General features: G+C 41.3%; 1 protein-coding gene across 1 annotated transcript in view; it reads right to left on the bottom strand.

Moving 5' to 3' along the window:
* LOC149246504 (uncharacterized) overlaps positions 1-24,487 on the bottom strand; it is a 434,707-nt gene that overhangs the window by 342,958 nt on the left and 67,262 nt on the right. Inside the window, exons 3-4 of the mRNA XM_089455707.1 lie at positions 15,370-15,555; positions 15,057-15,148 (exon numbers count right to left, since the gene is read on the bottom strand). Coding sequence (XP_089311833.1) covers positions 15,057-15,148; positions 15,370-15,555 — 278 coding nt within the window. The remainder of the gene's footprint in view (positions 1-15,056; positions 15,149-15,369; positions 15,556-24,487) is intronic.

Here is a 24,487-nt window from a genome sequence, read left to right as displayed (position 1 = left end):
CATCAAAAATCTGAGCTATTGTTTCTCCATTTGACTGCTAGAATCACTATCCTAGGAAAATCGACTTTTCTGCAACCCTACAATTGAAAATCAAATTCTTGCCCTAGCAATTTGGCTTGCCTATCTAGATACTATGCAGCCTTTGAGAATTTCGGCCTGCTGCTCCCTCTAAACAGTGAAATTCTCACCTCCGCTTCTGAGCTTCCCAGTTGATCACTCATGTTCTGATACCATGTGAAAATTTAATCTATCACAACAATTGGAAATTATTTTTCTAATTGTTAATTTATTTAATAATTTATTTGCAGTTTGGTATGGCAAATACCAAATAATTCATAGTGATTTTCACAAATAAATATCGCGGAAGAAAAGTAACGTTGGAATCTAAGAAAATCTAGCACACACACAAAAATGACACTATTATTTTTGGACAAATGTCTATGGAAAAACCCAACTTAGGAAAATCGGTGCAACAGCTGAGGGTTTTATTATTATGTAGCAGTGAGAAGATTTTAGTACAATAATCTGATGCCAAAATCTGGCTATCCTGCAGAGAAAATACTGGAAAAATATCTAGAGGGAATTTACCCTCACTCTGGGCAATTCCGACATTGTATTGCACCTAAAAAGCAAGTTGTCTGTGTGAGTTTCTAGAGAATTCTCACCTTGACTTAATTAATTTTGATTAATTAACCAGTTTTCTTAAGTTTAGACTTAGGAAACACTCAAAAATAGGTTAAGAATCTAATTAAGTAATCTCTAGATGGAATTTCCAGAAACGATTTCTGGGTTTTGGAGATCTCATATATTGTAGTTGTGAAAATTTGGAAGGCCCAAATTTCTACTACAACAACTGATTAAGTTTTTTCTATTTGTCAAATAAATGAAAAAATTATTCACTGTGTTCAATGGTAAATATCGAACCAATACACTGCATCCTCCACTAATTAAATTATATGCGGAAACAAGAACTGAGCAAAAAAGAAATAACACACAAGTGACATTGTTATTTTTAGACTAATGTCCCTAGAAAAACCCAATGTGGGAAAATCGGTGCAACAACTGAGGTTTTGTATTATTAAGCAGTAATTTCTAAGTACAATTCTTCATATGCGCAAATCAACAATCCTATACAAATATCTAACTGGACAAAAAGTAGTGAGATGATCTCACTCTGTCACTGGAAGACCCGACGTTGATCTGCATTGGAGGTGAGCCTCTGCGTTCCCTCTACGCAGTCATTTCTCAATACTGCATCACTCCCACGCAGTTACCGCGTCACTGCTTCTGGGGACTGCATTGCACCTCCTTTTATCCTCTATTGGCTAGAAACTTCGGCCCTCTATCCTCCCGATCTCAAACCCCAACTCCGACACTTGATCCCGACTATTCCTCAGCAGAATATCAGACTCCCTCTGAAGCTCTGCACTGCCACAACGTAGCTCTGCATGGCCCTACGTCAGCCTCCCTGGACGTCTCTCTGCCCTCTCTGCCTTGCACTCTCTGAATTAGGAAAACTTCCTCCATAAAATTATCTTTTCCCCTCACTGCAAGAAATATCCTTGATCGATTCTCTAGAAATTGTTGCACTGCCCTCTCTGAGAAATTTGATCTCTTAATCTCTCTCTGATGTATTTTCCAAATGCCCATCAAGCCTCCTCTTATAACCTTCTCATTGAGAACCAACAACCCAGATTAGATTCTAATCAATGGCTTAGATCATTTTGGCTTGATCCTTGTCTTCTTCTAGAAGTTTCACCCCCAGTTTAATTAATACACTTTAATTATTTTAATTCCCTAAGTTTAGACTTAGGCCTCCATTAAAAATAATTAATTATTTTAATAAAACCTTCACCGGGTGGAATCTCCCAAAATGATTTTTAGGTATTCTGGAATAATGTGTCCATGCCTCCCTGCAAATTTTGAGGCTTAGAACACATCTGATGCTACCAGAAATAAACACTCCCTCTTAGTGAGGAATGTGCTCTAGTAATGCAACCTGTTGAAGCATCACCCTTTTCTGTAACATCTCCTTCTACATTGCGGATGTCTGACATCATTTCCCACCAACTAGTGTGCAAATGTTGCATCCATAATGTTGTCAACCCTGCCACTGCCAACACTGCATCTGTACTGCAACCCTTGTAAATGTTGCATCTGTGCTACTATTAGCCCGGCCACTGCCAACACTACATTTGCACTGCAACCTTCTCCAACTGTTGTTGCTACTGCATCAACAACGAAAAAGCATCCAAAATTACTGAACAGGTGTTCAGTATGATGCATCTGTTGTTGGAGTTCTGATTGCTACTAGTCTTTGCATTGTCACTGAAGCCACTGCATTGTTGCTGACTTTGCTCTATGCCAATTGTACTGCTGCCAACACTAGCTTTGCGCTGCTCAAAGTCTCGCGCTCCTAGCCACTGTAACTGTCACTCCAACACTCCTCTGCATCAACTGACTCGTTCCATCCTACTACTTCTAATATGGGCTCCCGTAGCAAGGTATTGATCCAAGAGGTGGACTCCTCAAGGAAGGTCTGCAGTTTTTTCGAACTACAGTACTAGATCACCCCACCTCTCCCCTGGAGGTATCTCGGCAACCATGGCAAACTCCTCTTCCTTGATATTTGCGGTTGCAGCCTGCGAATCACGTTTCGCATCCTCGTCCTTCTTGAGAGGACATTGTGTAGCGTAGTGACCAAGTTCACCACACTGGAAACATTTGATCTTTGAGACATCCTTCTTTCTATGCTACTCCTGTTGCCCCTTTTATGCAAGGGCTGCATTTTCTTCCTCCTCCTTGGGCTTCGTCCCATTGTTGTTGTTGCCATCAAATTTGCACTTGACTAAGTCTCACCTCAACTCTTTCTGCTGAAGAGCAGCCCACATTCCTTCCCAATACAGCAATTTTTCTCTGCCCAGGATACTCTGGACAAACACTTGCCATTCTTGTGAAACTGAATTCAGGACCAACCTTACCATCTTTGTAGGTTGAGGTATTGACCCTACAGCTACCAACTAATCTCGGACTTCCTGAAGCTTTGACAAGAACGGATCAATGGTTCCCATTTCTCCATCCTAGCTGATCTCAGCTTCTCCTCTAAGTACATCTTTCGCTACTCAAAATATCCTTGATATAACGTAGCCAAGGCATCCCACATCTCTTTGGTTGTCCGTTTGTGAGCAATGTGACATACAACGTGATACCTCACTCCATCGAGGATCAACCGATTGGCCTTCGCCATTTTAGCCTTGTACTTCTTGAGTGAATCTGCATCGATGGGTACAACTACCAACCTATCGACGTACGTTTTGAGATCATGCTCATCCAGAAGGCATGAGATCCTAGCCTTCCAAATCATATAGTTGGAAGCTCCATCTAGCCGGTCTTGATCTTTCAATCCATTAGCTGCCATCTCTGCCAACCAAATGTCGAATTGCGTCCTCTCCTCTGCACTGCAGCAAGGATGGCCTAAGCACTCCCTGCTGGAGTTAGTAGATCTGATCCTCCCTGCTACTGATCAGCAAATGAGAATTCAGACTTCTTGGCTCGAAGTTCTGTAAGGAAGAATTCCCTCAAAATAGTGTCTCCTTCTCTCTTCTGACGTTTTTCTACCCCAGCAACTGCTACAGAAAATTGCGTCTCACTAGAAACTGCTCTACGTTGAATCTTCTGTTGCGCTGCTCCCTCTGTCGCTGACAAATCTTGATCTGGAAATCTTACCTCTTTGTCGACTCACTCAGAGAGAGTTCTTCCACAAAAATCTTGCCCTCCTGGCCTAGATTGCGCAATCCCTATGAGGATTCGATATGTTGCCTACGCGGCACTTCGATCTCCCTCCTCTTCAGCTTTGGCTCTTCCAGTCTGCTCCCTTGCTTCACCTGCACTCTGAAACCATGCGAAAATTTGGAAGGCCCAAATTTCTACTACAACAACTGATTAAGTTTCTTCTATTTGTCAAGTAACTTATGGTAAATATCGAAACCAATACACTACAGCCTCCACTAATTAAATTATATGCGGAAACAAAAACTGAGAAAGAAAGAAATAACACACAAGTGACACCGTTATTTTTGGACCAATTTCCCCAGAAAAACCCAATCTGGGAAAACTAGTGCAGCAGTTGAGGATTTGTATTATTAAGCAGTAATTTATGAGTACAATTCTTTGGATGCCCAATCTGGAGATACTATATAGAGATCTAACTAGACAAAGATTAGTGAGATGATCTCACCCTGTCACTAGAAGACCTGACAATGATCTGCGTTGGAGGTGAGCCTCTGCGCTGCCTCTACACAGTCACTGCGCAATATTGCATCACTCCCATGCAGTTACTGGGTCACTCCCACGCAGTTACTGCATCACTTATTCTGGGGACTGCGCTGCACCTCCTCTGATCCTTTGCTAGCTGGAAACTTCGGCCCTCTGTCCTCCAGGTCTCACACCTTGGCTCCGGCACTTGATCCCGACTATTCCTTAGCATAATTTCAAACTCCCTCCAAAGCTCTACACTACCACAATATAGCTCTACGTGACCCTGCGTCAACCTCTCTAGACGTCTCTCTGCCCTCTCTATCTTGCACTCTCCGGCTTAAAAAAGCTTCCTCCAGAAAATTATCTCTACCCCTCACTGCAAGAAATATCCTTGATCAATTCTCTAGCAACTACTGCGCTGCCTTCTCTGATAATTCAATCTCTTGATCTCTCTCTGATGTATTCTCCAAATGCCCATGAAGCCTCCTCTTATAATCTTCTCGTTGAGAACCAATGGCCCAGATTAGATTCTAATCAATGGCTTAGATCATTTTGGCTTGATCCTCATCTTCTTCTAGAAGTTTCACCCCCAGTTCAATTAATACCCTTTAATTATTTTAATTCCCTAAGTTTATACTTAGGCCCCCATTAAAAATAATTAATTATTTTAATAAAACCTTCACCGGGTGGAATCTCCCAAAACGATTTCTAGGTATTCTGGAATACATGTGTCCAAGTCTTCCTGCAAATTTTTAGGCTTAGAACAAATCCGATGCTACCAAAAATCAACAATAGCCTCTCCACCAAGTTTCATGGCTAGAACACATCCAATGCTACAAAAACTAACACCCTCTTGAGTTGTGCCTTTTGGATTAGGGATTTTATCATTAAGCACAATTGTGAGGTAACAATGCCCACACAAGATTACATATATGGTACACAAGAGAATAAATATATGGATTTAGAAATCAATTAAATTAACAACAAATACCAATGTATTTTTTATTTCACACATCACCTAGGACATTGTCTCTACATAAAATATAAGTCACATTAAGATCTAGATGTCACTAAGAAACTCAATAACCACAAACAAGCTACAAACACTCAAATAATGCACTAACAACATATGGAACCATGTCCCCATTTTTATTCTTCTTCATAGTGCAAACAGGGTGGATTTCCAGGACAGGGGAAGGCCAGGTCAGTGGAGCAGGTTTATGTCATGAGGGGTCCCAATGGAGTTTCGAAGAGTTTTTATGGGATTTGATGGCATTTGTTTGGCATATTCCATCATCAGCACAGTTTTCCTTTCATTCCATTGCATTCTGACAACTTTCAAAAATCAACATTGTTATTGGGCATAACTTAAATAATTATGCTTGAGGTGGCATTCCAGGGAGATTAATTGATGGAACACCTCAGTGTAATAGCTCGTTGGAACCAGAACAAGAATATCTACATGATGGGACTCTTGGATGGGAGTTTCAGTGACCTGAGTAGACATGGTGGCCAATTTACCCTTTTCCCACATTAAAAAGAATATTTTAATTAAAATAAAAGAGGGAAAAGTGCTCCATGATTAAAATAATAATAAAATAGAAGATTCTAGAAGGGTCCATCACATCTATAAAAGAGGAGGAGGCCATTGGAGGACATCTTGGTTTTGATATTATTTCTTGTATGAGAGGTTGAGAACCTAGTTCTCTACTCCATTGGTAGCCCCAAGACGAAAACCCTCGGGTGATATCAGTGTTGATAATATCGGTATCGGGAAAATATCGGCGAGGGTCCGGAAAATATCTTATCGGAAATATCGGCGAAAATATCGGCAAAATATCGGCAAATATCGGCAAGCATAAAAAATGCATAATATATTCATTTTTTTTCAGATTTCTAAACATATAAAGCAATAACAACATGAACTAAACAAATTGGCACATAAATATGAAGAAAACACTCATATATATGATGTCAAATAGAAATGATACATCAAACTTCAAAGGCGATACCAAATCCTGCTGATCCCTGATAGTGATAAATTGATAATTGTCCAATCAAGGACTCAAAACAATTATACAGATGACAAGAATCATTCTTGAGCTGACAGTTCTCTATGGGTGCCAAAGCAGACCTATCGCCTTTGCCGCCTTTGTTGGAAGGGGAAACTTACATGTCTATGTTGTGACTCAGTAATAGAAGACTATATGATGCATCATTTTTCTGTTCATTAACCAAATAAGATGCATTATAGGAAAACAATGCCCAAGGGTAAGAATCTGACAAAAGAGTTTTTGGGCTGAAACAGTGCATAGTACATACAGTAGTGTATCTGTTGAATAGAAGTCAACAAAAGCAGTGAGAAACTTCACGCCTAAAGAAGCATGGAGTGGTAAGAAATGACTGGTGAATTGTATTTGAGTGTTTAGGTGTAATTTTTGTGTTCATGTTCAAAAGTGAAAAAAAGAACACTGAAATTGGAGAATGAAAGCAAGAAGTATACTTTCTCATCCTTACTGGGGTGCTTTGGCATTCATTCCTTTGGATAGTTGTTGGGTGGAAGGATCCTCTCTCCAACATGAACCGTCTAATTCCTGATAGAATAGCGATGCCAATTTATTTCCTTATATTTCCTTTCCATCATATCTTCTTTTCATATTCTAATTCTCGCAATCCCTTTTATGTTTTCAATATTTGATACCTCTCCATGTACTTCCATTTCTAAGAAGGCCAAAATAGAATTTTTACAGCTTAATGTTAATTGTGGGGAGCTATTATTCCTGAATCTGGATTGAGTTTATGTATTCTAATTGTTTCTCTAGAATTAGGTACAATAGGGATTCTTATATGCACAGTGCATTTTAAATTTGCACGCACATGGATTGACACCTGATGATCCCTTTGCTAAAATTGTTGTATGTGTTCAGTGTTACCTGGGAGAGGGTCACCAATGAGGCTATTACAGAACTCCTATTTTAGAATTTATCAAGCTTGTTTTTCTTCACTCTTAGTCCCAGTGAAGAAAGATGAATTAAAGGTGGGCCAAAATCAGATGATCAGTCTTGTTCGAATTTGAGAATGGACTGAGAATCACAGCAAGCCAATCCCGATTGCTGGTTGAAGCAGGTTACATGTCATCTGATATCTATCTTGCATAGAAGTGGAACCCATGTATTGTTCTTCATGAATATAATGTGATCTGTCAAGAACAGAAAAAGATAAGCATTTGCATGTGCCATGCAATTGCATTACAGACTCTATATATAAACGATGAATTAAGTGCAATACTATAGACTCTAGAGTCTAGAGCATAAGGCAGACGTCAAAGTTCAAACAATCCCAAATCTGTTCTAAGGTTTAACGAAATGGTTTGAAACCTCAGAATGTTACATGGAACTTTAAGTTTAAAGTGACCGTCCATATCGTGGCAGCAGACAGAGGGCTTCTAGGGTTCGGTTTTCTTTTCATAAAGGCAGCTTGAGTTCCTAGACAGAACAACTTCCTTATCACATTGCTGGACGAGTTTCTTCATTTCCTGAGCTGCATATTGGTAGTAGACTGGAGTATAATGAATGTGGGAGTAGTGTATTCATATTGAATCTTGATATAACCAGCATCCGGCATACCTGTAAAGTTGTTAACCCTCCGCAGCGGTGCTTCAAACTTCAAACCCTCCGCAGCCACCGTTCGCAGCGTCTCCAGCTCTCACGAAACCGAAATGGTGAAACGAAAACCCTAAACCCATTTTATAAAGGCTGCCGGCGATATTTATGGTCGTCTCGTGCTATTTGGGAAAATATCGCCGAAATCTCGTGCATATCGCGATAAATTCGAAACTAGAAAATATCGCGATTTTTTCCTGTCGAAATCTCGTTTCACAGAAAATCGCGCGATATTTACGAATATCGCCGAAATATCGGCGATATTATCAACACTGGGTGATATAGAGAGATTGGGCGAGCACCCATCTCCCCTTGGTGGATTCATTCAGAATCCACAGGTGTAGTGATTGTTTTTCTGTTTCAATTTGGATACCAAAGGGTCATTCCCAGCTATTGTATTGGCATCTATCTATATATAATAAAGCTGGATTTCGGTTGCTACATTTCTCATTGTTCCTCGTGTTGTGATTTTTAATGAAATTTTATGCAATTTATAGATTTATGGTTTGGGTTTTACATGGCAATCTTCTGGTAAATGCATGATAGTTTTATATGAAGTGCTTGTTCCAAAAATCTTTGATTTTGGACATTACAGTGGTATCAGAGCATCTATCTTGGCTCAGCCGTGGGTTATCTTGAAAGGCCAAGTTCGAGAGTTTATTTTCAACATGCCAAATTCTATTTGCCGGAGAAATTTCCTTGTGTGTTAACAGTTTTACAAAATCTTTGATAACAGTTCTACAAAATCTATGTTATAAAAAAAAAAGTACTAGAAAATTTTTCTATGGATTTGTCGATTTCTTAATAATCATTCGTCAAATCAAAAATTCAAGTGACTTTGATCTCATAGTCGAAAGTTGAAATGGCTTAATTGTTTGAGGAGTTGATTGGCATGCAGGAGCCACAATGTCATTTAGGGGGGCGATTATTAAGAAGATGTCCAATTTTTTATTAAGAGGGGGCCGTGAAAATGCTTGAAAGGGGTCGAACATAAGTGTTGGCACCAAATTTTCATTGTTGAGGTCGTGCCCATTGTCAGAGACGAGCTCACGTTCGTAAGGCCAAGTGCGTCTGGGAAGTGGAGTTTTATTGTCCGCCATAGAATTGTAATTGGGTTATGGTGCTACGTACACATGTTATATGAGAATCGGGATCAGTTGTGACGGATTTGGGAGCCGAGCTGCCAGCTTTCAATAGTGGGGAACCCTATTTTGAGAAGCGGAATTTGTAGTTGCTACGTCAAGGAGACCGAGTCTCTCCCATTTGTGCAGCGGCTGCCACCGAATTCTCACCCTCAGAGGATCAGATCTTTTAACATGAGAACTAAATGTTGATTCCTCACTGGTAAACTAAACCCGAGTTCATCGCCACTGTAATTTCTTGTAGCCAGATAAGTTAAGAGAATTATGTTGCTGCCAAATATTTGGTTCGAAGAGTAACTAACGGGCATTGATTACACTGTTATGAAATAACATCGTCGCGGTGGGATCAACATTGTAAGCACAAATTTAATAAACTAGTTGTTGTGGGTGGTGTCGTGATAACTATGAAGTAAGATCGAGCTCGACCAGCAGCTAGAACACCTTGCGCATGGAAGGAAACAGATACGTGGGTCATGGCTACAACTTCACATAGATCAGGCAGAATTCCAAATTGAACCAGTGTGAGCGTCACACGACCGGGATCCTTCTTGCATGACACAAGGACGCGATGTCAACACTGCGCATATGGTGACAATGCAAGAGAAATTGTTGGTCGACTGGTCTGAGCAAAGAGAATAAAGTATCAGTGCGAATAGGGAGATGTGGTAGCAGAACACACTTGGCAGAGACCAGAATGCAGTGACATGAAGCAAATGCATTTTTTGAAACTGGCACGATGTTTTCCTTGAGCCTGTGTGTATGGATACCTTTACATAGAAATGGTTGTCAATGTTTGGCATATGGGCTCAATTGCAATTGCAATTATCAGTGCATTGATAAAAAGAGTGAATAAGCCTGGAGTGCAGAGATTTGGGAGTTAATTTGCCAGGAGTGAATAAGACATAGCAATTAAGTAGAAGACGGAGGTTGGGGTCGAAATGACTTTCCTGAATTATGCAAAGGGGACGCAAGGTGTCCACAGCCAAACCCAAGATTGAGTAAGAATTGCCAAACCGAGTTCTCTCAGAACCAAAATTCCTTGTCATCTCTAAATTCTCAAGGGTATACCAGATTCTCTAAGATAGAAATGGGTGTTGAGATGAGCCGCTGAGCTGGAGCAAGATCACAGGACACGGAAGCCCTCATCGTTGTGCAGTGGGACCAAGAAGAAAGGTGCCTATAGTTGGAGTTGACAGAGGACAAGTTGGTGTTCCTTCTAATAGTTCATCTGTGAAGGCCAGATTGGTTTTCAAGACATCTCGAGCACAAGTTCTTTTGGCTGATAATTATTCTAGGTTCCACTTTATATTTTTTGCATGTAAATTTCTTAATATATTGAGGAGGATGTTATGTCATGAAGTTATTTCAACGGATGTGTTAATTTTTTGAGCTCAACATATAGATATCAGCTGTTGGGAAAATTTGTACATGTCAACGTGTGTTGGTCATTAGCACCAATAAAATATTTTACCTATAGCAGTTTATAGTGTATCTCTGACTACATTGGGAGAGGGTAACAAACTCATATATTTATTGGGCACACTGTGGATATTTCTTAGCGGGTCCTGTCAATTCCTTGAGTATGGAATTTCTTGAGTCTCGCCCAATATCTTGTGATATTTCTATTGTATACTGTCATTAGTCATATAGTCTGATTGTCTTCCTTGTTGTAAGGCTGATATAATTATCCAACTATTGCTGAGTTGAGTGAGGAGTCTATGTATTGAGTCAGATGTTGTTATGTACTGCTGTCGAGTTGTCAGTCAAGCCTTTATTGTTGAATTTATCATCATTGAGCCAAAACATGGATCAAACCTTAATAAACTCCTGTAATAAGCTAGCAGCAGCAAACATTAGACCCTTCTCAAAGAGGGTCTATGTCATTCTTCAGAAAGAACAGCGAAAGGATGTGCAGAAGGGGTAGGAAATAGGACACAAGATTTTTTCTCTTGGGACATATTTGAAGCACATGAGGGTCGCATGGAAGATTCTCTTCAAACTTGATGAACTAGATGCCCTCCTTGCCAAAGTGAGCTAGTTAGAAGGGAAGAAATTAATTTGGGCTCTAAGACCAGCTATGCTTGCTCTCATACAACCCAAGTTCTTGGAGGAACCTTGTGAAGGGGTTAGACTTCCAGATGCATCCTGTCTCAATAACATCATGAGACTAACAACCCTATAGCTCCTTACAATGATGATGTTATGAGGAGAGTCTTCAGACTGGTAGTAGAAACTTTCCAGGACTTGGACAACAGTGTAGGCTCCACCTTTGGGAAGAAGCTTGAGATTTTAGAAGTTATGGCTGTAACTAGGACCTATGAAGTCATGTTTGATCTAGAGTGTGATGGTTTGATCTTGCAGATGTTCCAATGCTTCTTCAGCATTAGGAAACATCATCCTAACAGAGTCATAGCACACATGCAATCCATCTTGTCCTCATGTATGAGAGGTCGTGATGCCATCTATCGGTAGTTGCAGTCTCAATTGTTGACTGTTTGGAGGAGAGAGCGGTTGATCTCACCTGTTGCTTATGGTCTAGCTGAGAGGTTGGTTGAGCAGAACATTGGGTTGTTCAGGAGACAATTGACCAGGGAGGAGCAGCTCAGGTTCAGGGGCTCATCTAGCAAGAATGAGATGAGGAGGAAGGGACTTTGCTTCATCTGCAAAGGACCTTGGGGACCTGACCACTCATGCTTGAGTGTCACTGAGGAGATGACAGTGGTAGAGCAGGGAGATATTCTTTATATCTATCAGGATGAGGACTCTTAGTTGGACGAGTCCATGGGTTCATATGATGATACCTTAGAGGAGCACGAGGAGTCATATGGAGTTGATGACAGTAGCCTAGATATGCATCCATGTGTGGTAGAGGAGTATGAGGAGACACTGATTGTTCCCATGTGGGAAAGAGATCATGGAGTAGATGAGCGGTTGCTGATTCAGCATAGAGAGCACATAGAGGAGCATGAGTTATGGCGAGTCACTGACATCAGGCCAGATTCATATGATGAGCAGTCCAAGGGTCCTAAGAGAGACATTCAGGATAGTGTGTCACCAGTGATGAGTCAAAGTGAGCAGTATATGATGGAGCGAGGGTCAGTTGAGGAGGATGAGGCGCACAGCATGCATGATGAGCCTTTTTGTGAGAGCCAATTGGAGGTTCATATTGAACCCGCGATGATGGAGGATGAGCATCCACCCTTGGGGTCAGTCATTGATGAGGAGCCGACAGATGTACAGACAGCTGGCAGGGTGACGATTTTCGCTGACACTTGTCCTCATGAGATGCAGGAGTATGACGGGGCAGTTTGGCAGTGGATTGGTGGGTTGGAAGAGCGTGGAGTTTCCTATCAGGCGAGGGAGATGGTAGTGCATCCATCTTTGGGACTACCCATTGATGAGGTGCAAACAGGTGTAGTGGCAGCTAGCCGAGCTGCAACATTTTCAAGCAGCAGCCCTCTCCAGGAGTACATAGACAAGGCTTGCAGCACAGTTTGGTTACTTGTACCCATTATAGGGAGAGAGGTTACAGGAATTTCTCGGTGGATATTGTTGACCAACCAGATAGGGCAGCATGAGTTGAGCATGGACCAACATCAGCATAGTAGACTTGTTCCTTACATAGGAGTCCATGACTTAGATTGGCGGGAGATCATGAGTTGGTATCCTATTGATGGAGTATCATTCTTAGTCGGGAGTAGTGTACTGCAGGAGCCCTTAGAGGTGGGGGATATTACATGCTCCAGTCGGCAGCAGAATGTGGGTTGGCCACTCATCAGTATCTCAGCGCAGCATCAGTATGGTGAGACTGACCTTGGGGTATGCCAAGGATTGGATTGGAGAGAGGTGATGAGCTGTACACGGTAGGGTAGCATTCACAACCAGAGCTACAACACAACAAGAGCCATGTAGCATTAACGCTCCTTCTTGGTGGCATTGGGATCTAGGTGGATCTACTGGCAGCAGGTTGAGTCAAAGATGGACATGGGATCCAGGTATTGGAGGATCCAGTCATGTCTCGATAGCTTGGAGATGTGACATGGACCAGTGGTTTGTATGGGATCTGGGCATTGGGTCTCAGTAGCGTTGGGCCACCAGGTTGGTCCACATATTTGGATTGCTTGAGGGCAAGCAATATTGGGGCGGGAGGACTTTCATGTCCCCATTTTTATTCTTCTTCATAGTACAACCAGGGTGCATTTCCAGGACAGGGGATGGCCAAGTTAGTGGAGCAGGTTTATGTCATCAGGGGTCCTGATGGAGTTTCGAGGAGTTTTTATGGGATTTGATGGCATTCGCTTGGCATATTCCATCATCATCATAGTTTGTCTCACTGTTGATAATATCGGCGATATTCGAAAATATCGCGATATTTTCGGCAAAACGATATATCACAATATTTTCTGTTTTGAAAATATCGCGATATTTTCAAAATATCGGCAAATATCGGAAAATATCGGCAAAATATCGCGATATTTTGAAAATATCGGCAAAATATCGGCTATATTTAAAAATCTGAAAAAATTATTTTTTATGCTTGCCGATATTTGCCGATATTTTGCCGATATTTTAGCCGATATTGCCGATAAGATATTTTCTGGACCCTCGCCGATATTTTGCCGATACCGATATTTTCAACACTGGTTTGTCTTTCATTCCGTTGCATTCCGACAACTTTCAAAAATCAACATTATTATTGGGCATAACTTAAATAATTATGCTCGAGGTGGCATTCCAGGGAGATTAATTGATGGAACACCTCAGTGTAATAGCTCGTTAGAACCAGAATGAGAATACCTACATGATGGGACTCTTGGATGGAAGTTTCAGTGACCTGAGGAGACATGGTGGCCAATTTACCCTTTTCCTGCATTAAAAAGAATATTTTAATTAAAATAAAAGATGAAAAAGTGTTCCATAATTAAAATAATAATAAAATAGAAGATTCTAGACGAGTCCATCAAATCTATAAAAGAGGAGGAGGAGGCCAGTGGAGGACATATTGGTTTTGATATTGTTTCTTGTATGAGAGGTTGAGAACCCGGTTCTCTACTCCATTGGTAGCCCCAAGACAAAAGCCTCGGGTGATATAGAGAGATTGGGAGAGCACCCATCTCCCCTTGGTGGACTCATTTAGAATCCACAGGTGTAGTGATTTTTTTTTTGTTTCAATTTGGAGACCGAAGGGTCATTCCCAGCTATTGTATTGGCATCTATCTATATATAATAAAGCTGGATTTTGGTTGCTGCATTTCTCATTGTTCCTCGTGTTGTGATTTTTAATGAGATTTTATGCAATTTATAGATTTATGGTTTGGGTTTTACATGGCAATCTTCTGGTAAATGCATGATAGTTTTATATGACGTGCTTGTTCCAAAATCTCTGATTTTGGACATTACATTAGTATATCTATTAGAAGGATGATATTTCACATTGCCTAATCACAAATCTCAGATAGCTACTCGCTCACACAAGTGGAGCCATCTCAAATGTATAAATCGCTATGGTCAACCATTGCTCAGAGGCAATTGAGTCAATTTAACATTGAAAAACAAGATGTAAGTCAAGATCAAGCAAACGATCTAAATGTTGTCCCTACATTAGTTGTATAGCTTGACCTTTAACTGCAAACATAAAATGATCCTAAAGCATTGAAGACCAATCAAACTTGTAAAGCATAATAATACTAACCTATCAAACATAACATAGAGTGAATGGGGGTTGTCAAAATCAATATTATAAAATGAGAAACATATTCAAATGCAGAGTCTTTTTTGAATATGTATTGAAACTCTTATAAGAAAGATGAAAGCCATGTTCAAATGCAAACTGCATAATTTAAATCCGATAATTACATCAATGTCTATATTTTGAAGACTAAGCACTCCATTACCTTTTTTAATTTTACAGTTTATCATGCTTCAATCTGGTAATTAAAATTTCTCAAACACAATGAAAACTGTAAATTTTGAGTAGACAACAAAAGTTGCTCACCTATCATCCCATCTAGCAAGACGACAAGCTAAATTTGCTATCAATTCATGAATTGTCATGGGTTTCAAAGCAGCACCAGTAACAAGAAGATCCTGAAAAGTAAGTTTCATTAGAATATGGGGAGGGAAAATGCATATGGCTACTCAAATACTTTCTTCCTTTTTCCAATTCCAACAGTGAGAGTATTCTGTATGTTGAGTGTTTTATTATACAGACAAATGAACATGAATGTATATATCAAATATACCACTACATATACATTTCAATCTTATATCATCTATCAAACAAAAAACTTAAATATAAAGCTGATTACCTGAACTTCAATAATACCGAGAACATTTAAGTTTGACACAATCCCTTTCACATGTAAAGCTGTAACTAGAAAGTTTTGGGCCTGCCAAGATCGAAGAACAATAGGAACCTCCCCTTCATCTTTAGGGTCTCCTGCTGATTGTCCTATAAGCTCAAACAATAGTCCTCCTGCTATCTGCACTGGAACCTGGAATGTGGTACAATCAGACAAATTGCTAACCTCTTAAATGTATCCACACGTTAAATAGAAGTGCATATCACAGGCACTCCCATATCTTTTATTTAATTTAATGATTTATCACTACTTGCCTTTGGCCTCTTTGTCTCTGAAAAACAGAAAGAAAGGAGCAGAAATAATAGCCACCCAATTCACAAAATCTTTTGAAACTGAAACTACGTTTTCTATAAGTACAATCAAGAATAACCAATTCATATCTCTCAAAATTCAAGTTATTTTGAACCAAAAGTTCCAGGAAACTTCTCCAAAATGGTGGCTTACTTTTATATTTTCTTTAATCACTTTCGTCGATGCCAACAGTCCTATGGCTATTTGTGCTTCTTCCAGATCACTAATCAAAGAGACTAAAGAATGATGAGGAAGAAGGCTAAGCAGACCTCTCTCAAGATATTACATAATAGCTATTCTTTTAAAAAGCTTAATTTTCTTTACCAACATTGTGATAGAGTTACAGCCAAGTTGCTAAAATATGAGGTACTTCATTTTACAACCTGCAATCCTGAAGCCTTTAGAGGATTGTTGTGGAGTCTTATGTGGAAGAATGCTTCAGTATCAAATTTGGTAACTGTTGCCTCAATATCTAGCAGGTCTTGTGATATGCCTCACAAGATGAGAGCCATACTAAGATAAAGCAATGAGGTGGATGCCATTGTCATCTCAGCACTCCACCTCCTCTTTAGTGGAATTTCACCCCATGGGAGGCTTCCCAGTAGAGGTCACCTAAGGGGTATTCTATCTGATATTCCCACTTAGCGAAATTGCTAAGGGAAATATCAATTTTTGGCCAATTTTTAATTAATTCACATTAGCACTTAGGAAGTGTGGGTTTAGAGGCCCCACATGTATTTTTCATCAAATGTGAGCCCAAACATTAGAGGATGGAGGAGAAAATTGACCCACTAGTGGTACGTGGGGGCTACTCATAGAAAACTGCGGCCCACATGGGCAACACACTCTCATTGGAGCGAAGTTGGTGGGGGAAAGTCGAGTTGGGCCCACACGGGCATCTTGGAGGCTCTTTGATATATAGAGCAAGAGGCACTCATATTGGTCATTCATTCATTTATTCAGAATTGTATCTTTGACATAGCACGCTTCCCCTGAAGCCAAGTTTGTAGTGTTGTTTAGCACACAAGTGTCTCCGAGCAGAGATCTCAACCCTTGTTTCGGTGGACTTCGAGTGCCAACCCAAGGAGGGAGTTCTACTTCGTCCCAAGTCATACCAGCAGCAGTAAGTCGAGTTACAGCAATGGGGGAAGTAACAACAAGGAGGCCGAGTTATAGACGCAGGGAAAGTAGCAGCAGGAAGGCCACGTTACAACAACAGGAAAGTAGTAGCAAGCAGTCTGAGTTATAGCGATAGGGAAAGTAGCAGCAAGGAGTCTGAGTTATAGTGACAAGGCAAGTAGCAGCAGGAAGGTCGAGTTATAGCAGCAGGAAAGTAGCAGCAAGGAGGCCGAGTTCCAGCAGCAAGGAGAGTAACAACAACGCAGGGATTGCGCAGTCACAACTTGAGGCACGCTAGGAAGTTCTGGAGATAGGGGAGTTTGTGGAGGAAATCAAGAGGGAAGGCTTGGGAAGCCTTCTAACAGGGACTGTGGGCATTTTCGAGAGCATTCATGTTGATTTGGGGTAGCATCGGATGTGCTCTAGCCACGAAAATTGGTGGAAAGACTAAAGCACATGAGATCTCCAAGACCCAGAAATGGTTTGGGCAGAATCTAACCAATTTGGAAGATATTAAAATAATTAATATTTTTAATGGAATCCCTAAGTCTAAACTTAGGGAAAATAAAATACTGATGTGAATTAATATAAAACCGAGCTAGAATAGTCCAAAAGTCATGGATCAAGCCAGATCTAATCTTAGCCGTTGATTAGGGACTTAATCTCGGTCGTTGAATTGTCAACAAGAAAAGTATAAGAGGAGATTTGAGGGTCACTTGGAGAACACACTGAGTTGATCAAGAATTAGATTTTCTGGGGCAGGGCTTTCTGAGGAAATCGAAGGAGTGATCAGAGTTGCAGCTGAGAGGCAATGAATGGAGTAGCAGAGAGGCAGAGAGAGTACCGAGAGCATCAGCGCAGAAGCCGGGAGAGGGCTGACACAGAGCCAGCTAGAGGCCACGCAGAGCTAGCTAGAGGCCATGCAGAGGCATCCAGGAGCTACGTAGAGCCTGAGGAGGGCCATCGTGGGAGATGCAGAGGCTCCATAGGCTGACGCAAAGCCCAAAGAGGCTGACGCTGGCCAAATAGGTTGACACTGGGCCAAAGATGCTGACGCAGACCCTAGAGGCTGATGCTGGGAGATTTCGTGGGGCAGATTGGGGCTAATATTTGTCTCCAACTGAGAGGTACTACTGCCGAGGGCATTTTTTGTTGGGTGAGCCATTTCTGGCACCCAGATTATATTCAGAAACTGCTTAATAATAAAACCCTCAGATAGCTGCATCAGTTTTCCCGCATTGGATTTTTTCGGGGAAATTAGTCCAAAAATAACGGTGTCACTTGTGTGCTTGTTTTTCCTTCAGTTGATGATCTGTATGTGTTGAGACTGTACTTGTATTTATTTTCAGTATTTACATGGTAAATAACTTGTTAATTAACAGAAAAAGTAGGAAGAAATAAATCAGAAAGTACAGGAAGGATTTCTAACTGTTAGACTTAGAAATTCCAACAATTTAGCAGTAGAATATGTGAAAATTCCTAGACTCTAGGAATCCCTACTACGGCAAATCTGAATCTACCTCACTTACTTGATTTTAAATTACATTCATCAAGTTATTCTTCTGAATACTGAAGCAAATTACTTCCGCAGCCTACACTAATTAAATATTTGATATCATGAAACAGAAAACAGAGCAAAGAACAAGATACATAGGACACACTTATTTTTGGCACGATAGTCCTCGGAAAAACCTAATGCGGGAAAACCGGTGCAGCAACTCTAAGGGTTTATTATTATGAAGGAGAAATGTCTGAATACAAATCTAGGATGCTTATCTAGCAATCCTTTACAGAGAAAATAATGGCGGAAAATATGAGTGAGTTTTACCTCACTTCACCCAGCAGAATTTTCGCGGATCCGGCACAAGATTGGCTAACCCTGGCTACTTCTGCGTTGGCTCTGCATCAGCCCTGTGTCACCTTCCTTTCCCTTTGCATCAGCTCTCCCAGCTGTTCCGACAGTTCCCAACAGTTTTGGCTGTTCCGACAATTCTGGATTCTTGTGACAGGAAAATTTTATGTGTCATCTCTCCCGACTACTGCACTACCTCTACGTCAACTCTCCCAGATACTGCACTACCTCTGCGTCAGCTCTCCCAGCTATTCCGGCAGTTCTGGATTCTGCATGACTGACAACTTTTCTGCATCAACTCTCCTGGCTACTACACTACCTCTCTGCAAGCTCTCTCTGCCTCTCTGTCAGTATTATCTGGAAAGTCGTTCTCCCGGATTCTTACTGCCCCTCTGCTGCAATATCTCCCCAATCGATTTTCCTCCTGAGAACTTCTCACCTCAGAAAATCAATTTTCACAATCTCTCTATGTGTGTTTCCAAATGAACCCCAAGCCTCCATTTTATACTTTTCCTGTTGAGTCTTCATTAGCTGAGATTAAGTCTCTAATCAACAGCTAAGATTAAAACATGACTTGATCTGCCTTCTAGATCACTCTCACCCATATTTTGATTAATATCCATTAATATTTTAATTTCCCTAAGTTTAGACTTAGGAACTCCATTAAAAATATTAATTATTTTAACAAAATACAATCCCGGTGGAATTTCACCAAACAGTTTCTGAGTTCTTTAGAACTCATGTGCCTTAGCCTCTCCACCAAATTTTTAAGGCCAGAGCACTTCCGATGCTACCAAAAACTAACACTCCCTCTTAGCGAGGAAAGTGCTCTAGCAACAATGTCCACCTGCATGTTGCTCTGTTTCTGAAGCACCCCTTTTCTACATTGCTGCTACCACCAACATTATGCTCCTGCTGCAACTGTATTGCTACCCATGACACTACCATTGCCACTTCTGAATCTATACTACAACTCCCTCTCAAACGTTGCATCTATTATGCTGCTAGCACTGCCACTGCTAACATTCCATTCTAAGTCTTCTGCGCCGCTGCTGACTTCTTCACTGCTGCCAACCTTGCTCTTTGCTGATCAGTCTCTGGTCCCAACCTACTGCATCTGTCCTCCAAACAATCCATTGCATCATCTGACACTAAGTCCATCTCACTAGTATTGATTTTCGGGCTCCCGTAGCAAGGAATTGATCCAAGAGGTGGACTCCTCAAGGATCATGCCCTCTCTGTTAGTATTCTCAGGAAAGTCCTTCTCCCGGATTCTCACTGCCCCTCTGCTACAAGATCCCCAATCGATTTTCCTCCTGAGAACTTCTCACCTCAAAAAATCGATTTCCTAAATCTTTCTGTGTGTGTTTCCAAATGAACCTCAAGCCTCCATTTTATACTTTTCTTGTTGAGTCTTCAACGACTGAGATTAAGTCTCTAATCAATGGCTAAGATTAAAACATGACTTGATCTGCCTTCTAGATCATTCTCACCTATATTTTGATTAATACCCATTAATATTTTAATTTCCCAAAGTTTAGACTTAGGAACTCCATTAAAAATATTAATTATTTTAATAAAATACAATCTGGGTGGAATTTCACCAAACGGTTTCTGGGTTCTTTAGAACTCATGTGCCTTAGCCTCTCCACCAATTTTAAAATCTAGAGCACTTCTGATGCTACCAAAAACCAACAAAATACTCAGGAGGTCGAATTACCCAGGAGGAGAGCCAGCGAAGCCCAAGAGGGTCGAAATTTCGGGGTCAAGCTTTGCCCAAACCTAAACGACAAAATTGGCAAAATTGTTTTCTTCTTAGCAAAATATTTAGGAAGGGACATGACATTGCATGATTTGATCCGGATTTAAACAAAAAAGCAACAAATTACAGAAATGACCATAAATACAGAGATGCAGTAGAAATCATACTTCATTTCATTAATGTAAAATACTAAAATATGCTTACAAACATAAATGGAAATAAACCAACTAGGGCGATGGTAACTTATCTCTGAGAAGAGATGTGGCGGCTACATGCCTCTGAACTGCGTTACAATGAGGCTCGAAGGCATATTTATTGTTGAGAAACAATGGAAAACCCTAAACATCCAAAAACCTAACCTAGGAGATGAAATGCCAAATTGTGGGCCCCATTTTGGGTAAATCGGTACATCAACTTCCCGAGGTCATAACTTTGGCATACGATCTCCGTTTGACGTGCACAATACCTCGTTAGAAAGATCTATCTGAGGACTACAACTTTGGGAAGAGAAACATCGGTCTATGGACCCATTTTGCTTCAAGTTTTACCAAAAAACGTCGTTTAGGGCCTCAAAACGACTGCGGAAGTTCACAACTCGAAAAACTGCTAAAAATAGTAAATTGTGCTACAATTAAGGAAACTGAAAAACTGAAAGAGACAGTTGTGGGGGTTCAAGTGGGATAGGTGGGTGGCCAACAACATCCACCTGGATCATTACTCCCCCTTTAGGAAGCAATGGTCCCCATTGCGTTGAGTTCCTCCATGAGATGATGAAACTTCTATTGAACTTGGTCCCTAGTGAGTTGTTCTGCAACCTCTGATGCGTCCAGTAATGGTGGCAAACTTGGTCAAGGGCAATCCACATTGAACACTCGGTGCAAGCAAAGGAATGGGGGAATGTTGTGCTCTAAAGCATTGTTTCCCATAGTCTTGGAAATTGTGTAAGGACCATATCGGAGTGGTCTGAGCTTCTGATGGACTCTTGTAAGGCGTTCTTTCTGCAAATGCAACCAGACTTTATCGCCCACTTGAAACTTGTGTGGTACCTGATGTTGATCATGTCGTTGTTTGTACTTGGCATTTTTAAGAATGGAGCGGCGATATATCAAACCGTTGGGTAAAGGTGCTCTAGGAGTCACATTGAATGAATGCTTGACCTGACAGTGCAACGGTACCCCCGTGGGTGAGGATAAGATGTTCCTATATTCTTTCATGACTGCATCCCTCTACTGTTGCTGCTGCGTGGAGGAACCCTTCGCGAGGGTCATGGATGTGGTGACGATCTTCCCCTTACTTTGGGAGTGAACTAGACATAAAATGAATTTCCTAGTCTGGGAAATGAGCTTGCTGCATTTCTTAATAGTGATCAAAGAGGTGGCGGTAGGTGGGGCTACCTCTGGTATCTTGTATAATGAATTACCCAAATAAATAATAACAGTGCGAGGCCTTAACTCGTACACAACATGTCCCTTCCACAAGTATGATTGGCCTAATAATACATCACAAACATCAAGCGGCGCAACATCACACAATACCTCATCTATGAAGGGCTTGATACTGTAGGGAAGACGACACAGCTAGTGGACTCGAAGATCTCGTCCTTAGTGAAGCCACCCGATGTTGTATGGTTGCGGGTGTGGTATGGTTGATAGTCCCAATGGCTTCACGACCTCTACTGAAATGAGGTTCTTTTGACTCCCACTGTCAACAATGAATTGCAGCGGCGAACCCTTCACCCACATATATGATTGGAAAATATGCTCCCCCTCCTCTAGGTCTTCAGGCTCATTCTTCTGGACCTGTGCGGTGGCAACAACGGCGTTGGGCTCCACATCAACGATTTTCTTCCCTTTGTCATTCCCCTTGTTAAGTTCTAACTAAGGGTCGGAACATGCATCTAATTCTGAAGCCTTCAACTTGGCCACCAACGACTGCTTGGTCCGACACTCACTTGTGTTATGAGTGGGGCTCTTATGGAACTCACACCACTTTCCTGTGTCCTTCTTTGACTTCGTGGTGTTGTTCTTTTCTTGCGGCTTCGACAGGTTGTCTTGGGTCACCTCGCCTTGGCTTTGTCCTTTGTTCTTTGGATTCACAGATCCAAAGTCTCGCTTCTTTTGTTTAAACTTCTGCTCGATCTTGACAGCATATCGGTATGTCGTGCCAAGCGAGGAGATGTTCAGGAACTCCATCTCGTCCTGGATGTACCTGTGTAGGCAGTCACGGTATTTGAGTACCAAATGCAGCTCAGAATCCTTGATACCCAACTTTGTGCAAAGGGTATGAAAAATATTTGTGAATTCAGGCACATCTTGGTCCCTTCCTTGCCGCAGCGTGGTCCACTTTATGTATTTCTCCTCATAACTTTTGATAGGGTAGTACTGCTCCTTAATGGCATCTCGGAATGAATTCCAGGTGGGTGCGACTGAAAACAATGAGGTCGTACTCTCATCCTTCTGCTCGTAGTAGGTTTCCCACCAGTCCTTGACGTGGGGGGCTGCTTTGAGAAGTGCAAAAGTGATATTTTCTCGGCTGGAGAAATCATGAACAGGAAAATAACCTTCTAGCAGATTTAACCATTTATCTACGGCATCTGCGTCGATCTAACCCTCAACTATGGGGATTTCAAAGTTAACGTGTACCTTAAAGGGTGTGGCATTTCCGGAGTAGCTGTTGGAAGCCGATGCGTCGCCCCCGGATAGCCGCTGAAGGTTCTAGGCAAAGTTTTCCATCATCGCATTCCTTTGTCGCTCGAAGGCTTCTTCGAGCAAGATTTTGGTAGGATCTCCTACCCCCCTCGTCTTTCTTTTCATCAGCCATGGGAGGCCATCAGGATTTGCGAGGCTGGTCTTGCAAAGGTTCGACCAGTTCAAGCCTTAACTCCTTATATCCCGACCTCGTTGGGGACATGCAAAGAAAAACAGAAAAAGAGCAGACCGCTCTGATACCACTGATCCAGATTTAAACAGGAACGCAACAAATTACAGAAATAACCATAAATACAAAGATGCAGCAGAAATCATACTTCATTTCATTAATGTAAAATACTGAAATATGCTTACAAACAGAAATGGAAATAAACCAGCTAGGGCGATGGTAGCTTATCTCTAAGAAGAGATGTGGCGGCTACATGCCTCTAAACTGCATTACAATGATGCTCGAAGGCCTATTTATTGTTGAGATACAATGGTAAACCCTAAAAATCCAAAAACCTAACCCTAGGGGATGAAACGCCAAACCGCGGGCCTCGTATTGGGTAAATTGGTACATCAACTTCCCGGGGTCATAACTTTGGCATATGATCTCCGTTTAATGTGCACAATACCTCGTTAGAAAGATCTATTCGAGGACTACAACTTTGGGATGCTCTCAGTTTTCCCAAAAAACGTCGTTTAGGGCCTCAAACGGCTCCGGAAGTTCAGGACCCGAAAAACTGCTAAAAATAGTAAATTGTGCTACAATTAAGGAAACTGAAAAACTGAAAGAGACAATTGTGGGGGTCCAAGTGGGATAGGTGGGTGGCCACCAACATCCACCTAGATCATGATTGCTAAATCACCCAAAATTACCCACATGCCTATCATAGAAGAAGTCGGCCCCATTTGATGATGAAATAATCCTTGAAAATGCACTTTGGAGAAGGAATGTTAAGTGTTTTGACTTGGAGATGACTTGGCTTGCCCAAGAGAGTGTAATCGACCTATTTGCTTGCCTTGGAGAACGTGACATGAATCATGATGCCTCATGGAGCACAAAATCATTGTGAATTGTGAAATTACCATGAAGTATGATGGCCATGGCCAAAGAGGTGCGCATACATAATGATAAGAGAGATGATGCATTTGAGGAATAAAAGATAGGTGCACTAAGACAATGATGAGATGGTTGTTTCCACTCTTATATGGTGCAATCACCTTAACAAGGCTAATTCAACAAGTGTTTCTGTAATTCATATGTCCTAATAGATCCACCTCCATCACGCCCGAATACCAACCCAGGACATAGGATTGTCCATCAAGGCAGGGACTTACCACCTGCCA

Source organism: Pinus tabuliformis, chromosome 7 (genome assembly GCF_031772625.1).
Source record: "Pinus tabuliformis cultivar Carrire ecotype Pingquan chromosome 7, CPIR1, whole genome shotgun sequence".
NCBI classification, from domain to species: domain Eukaryota; kingdom Viridiplantae; phylum Streptophyta; class Pinopsida; order Pinales; family Pinaceae; genus Pinus; species Pinus tabuliformis.
This window is presented reverse-complemented; position numbering and strand designations above follow the sequence as displayed.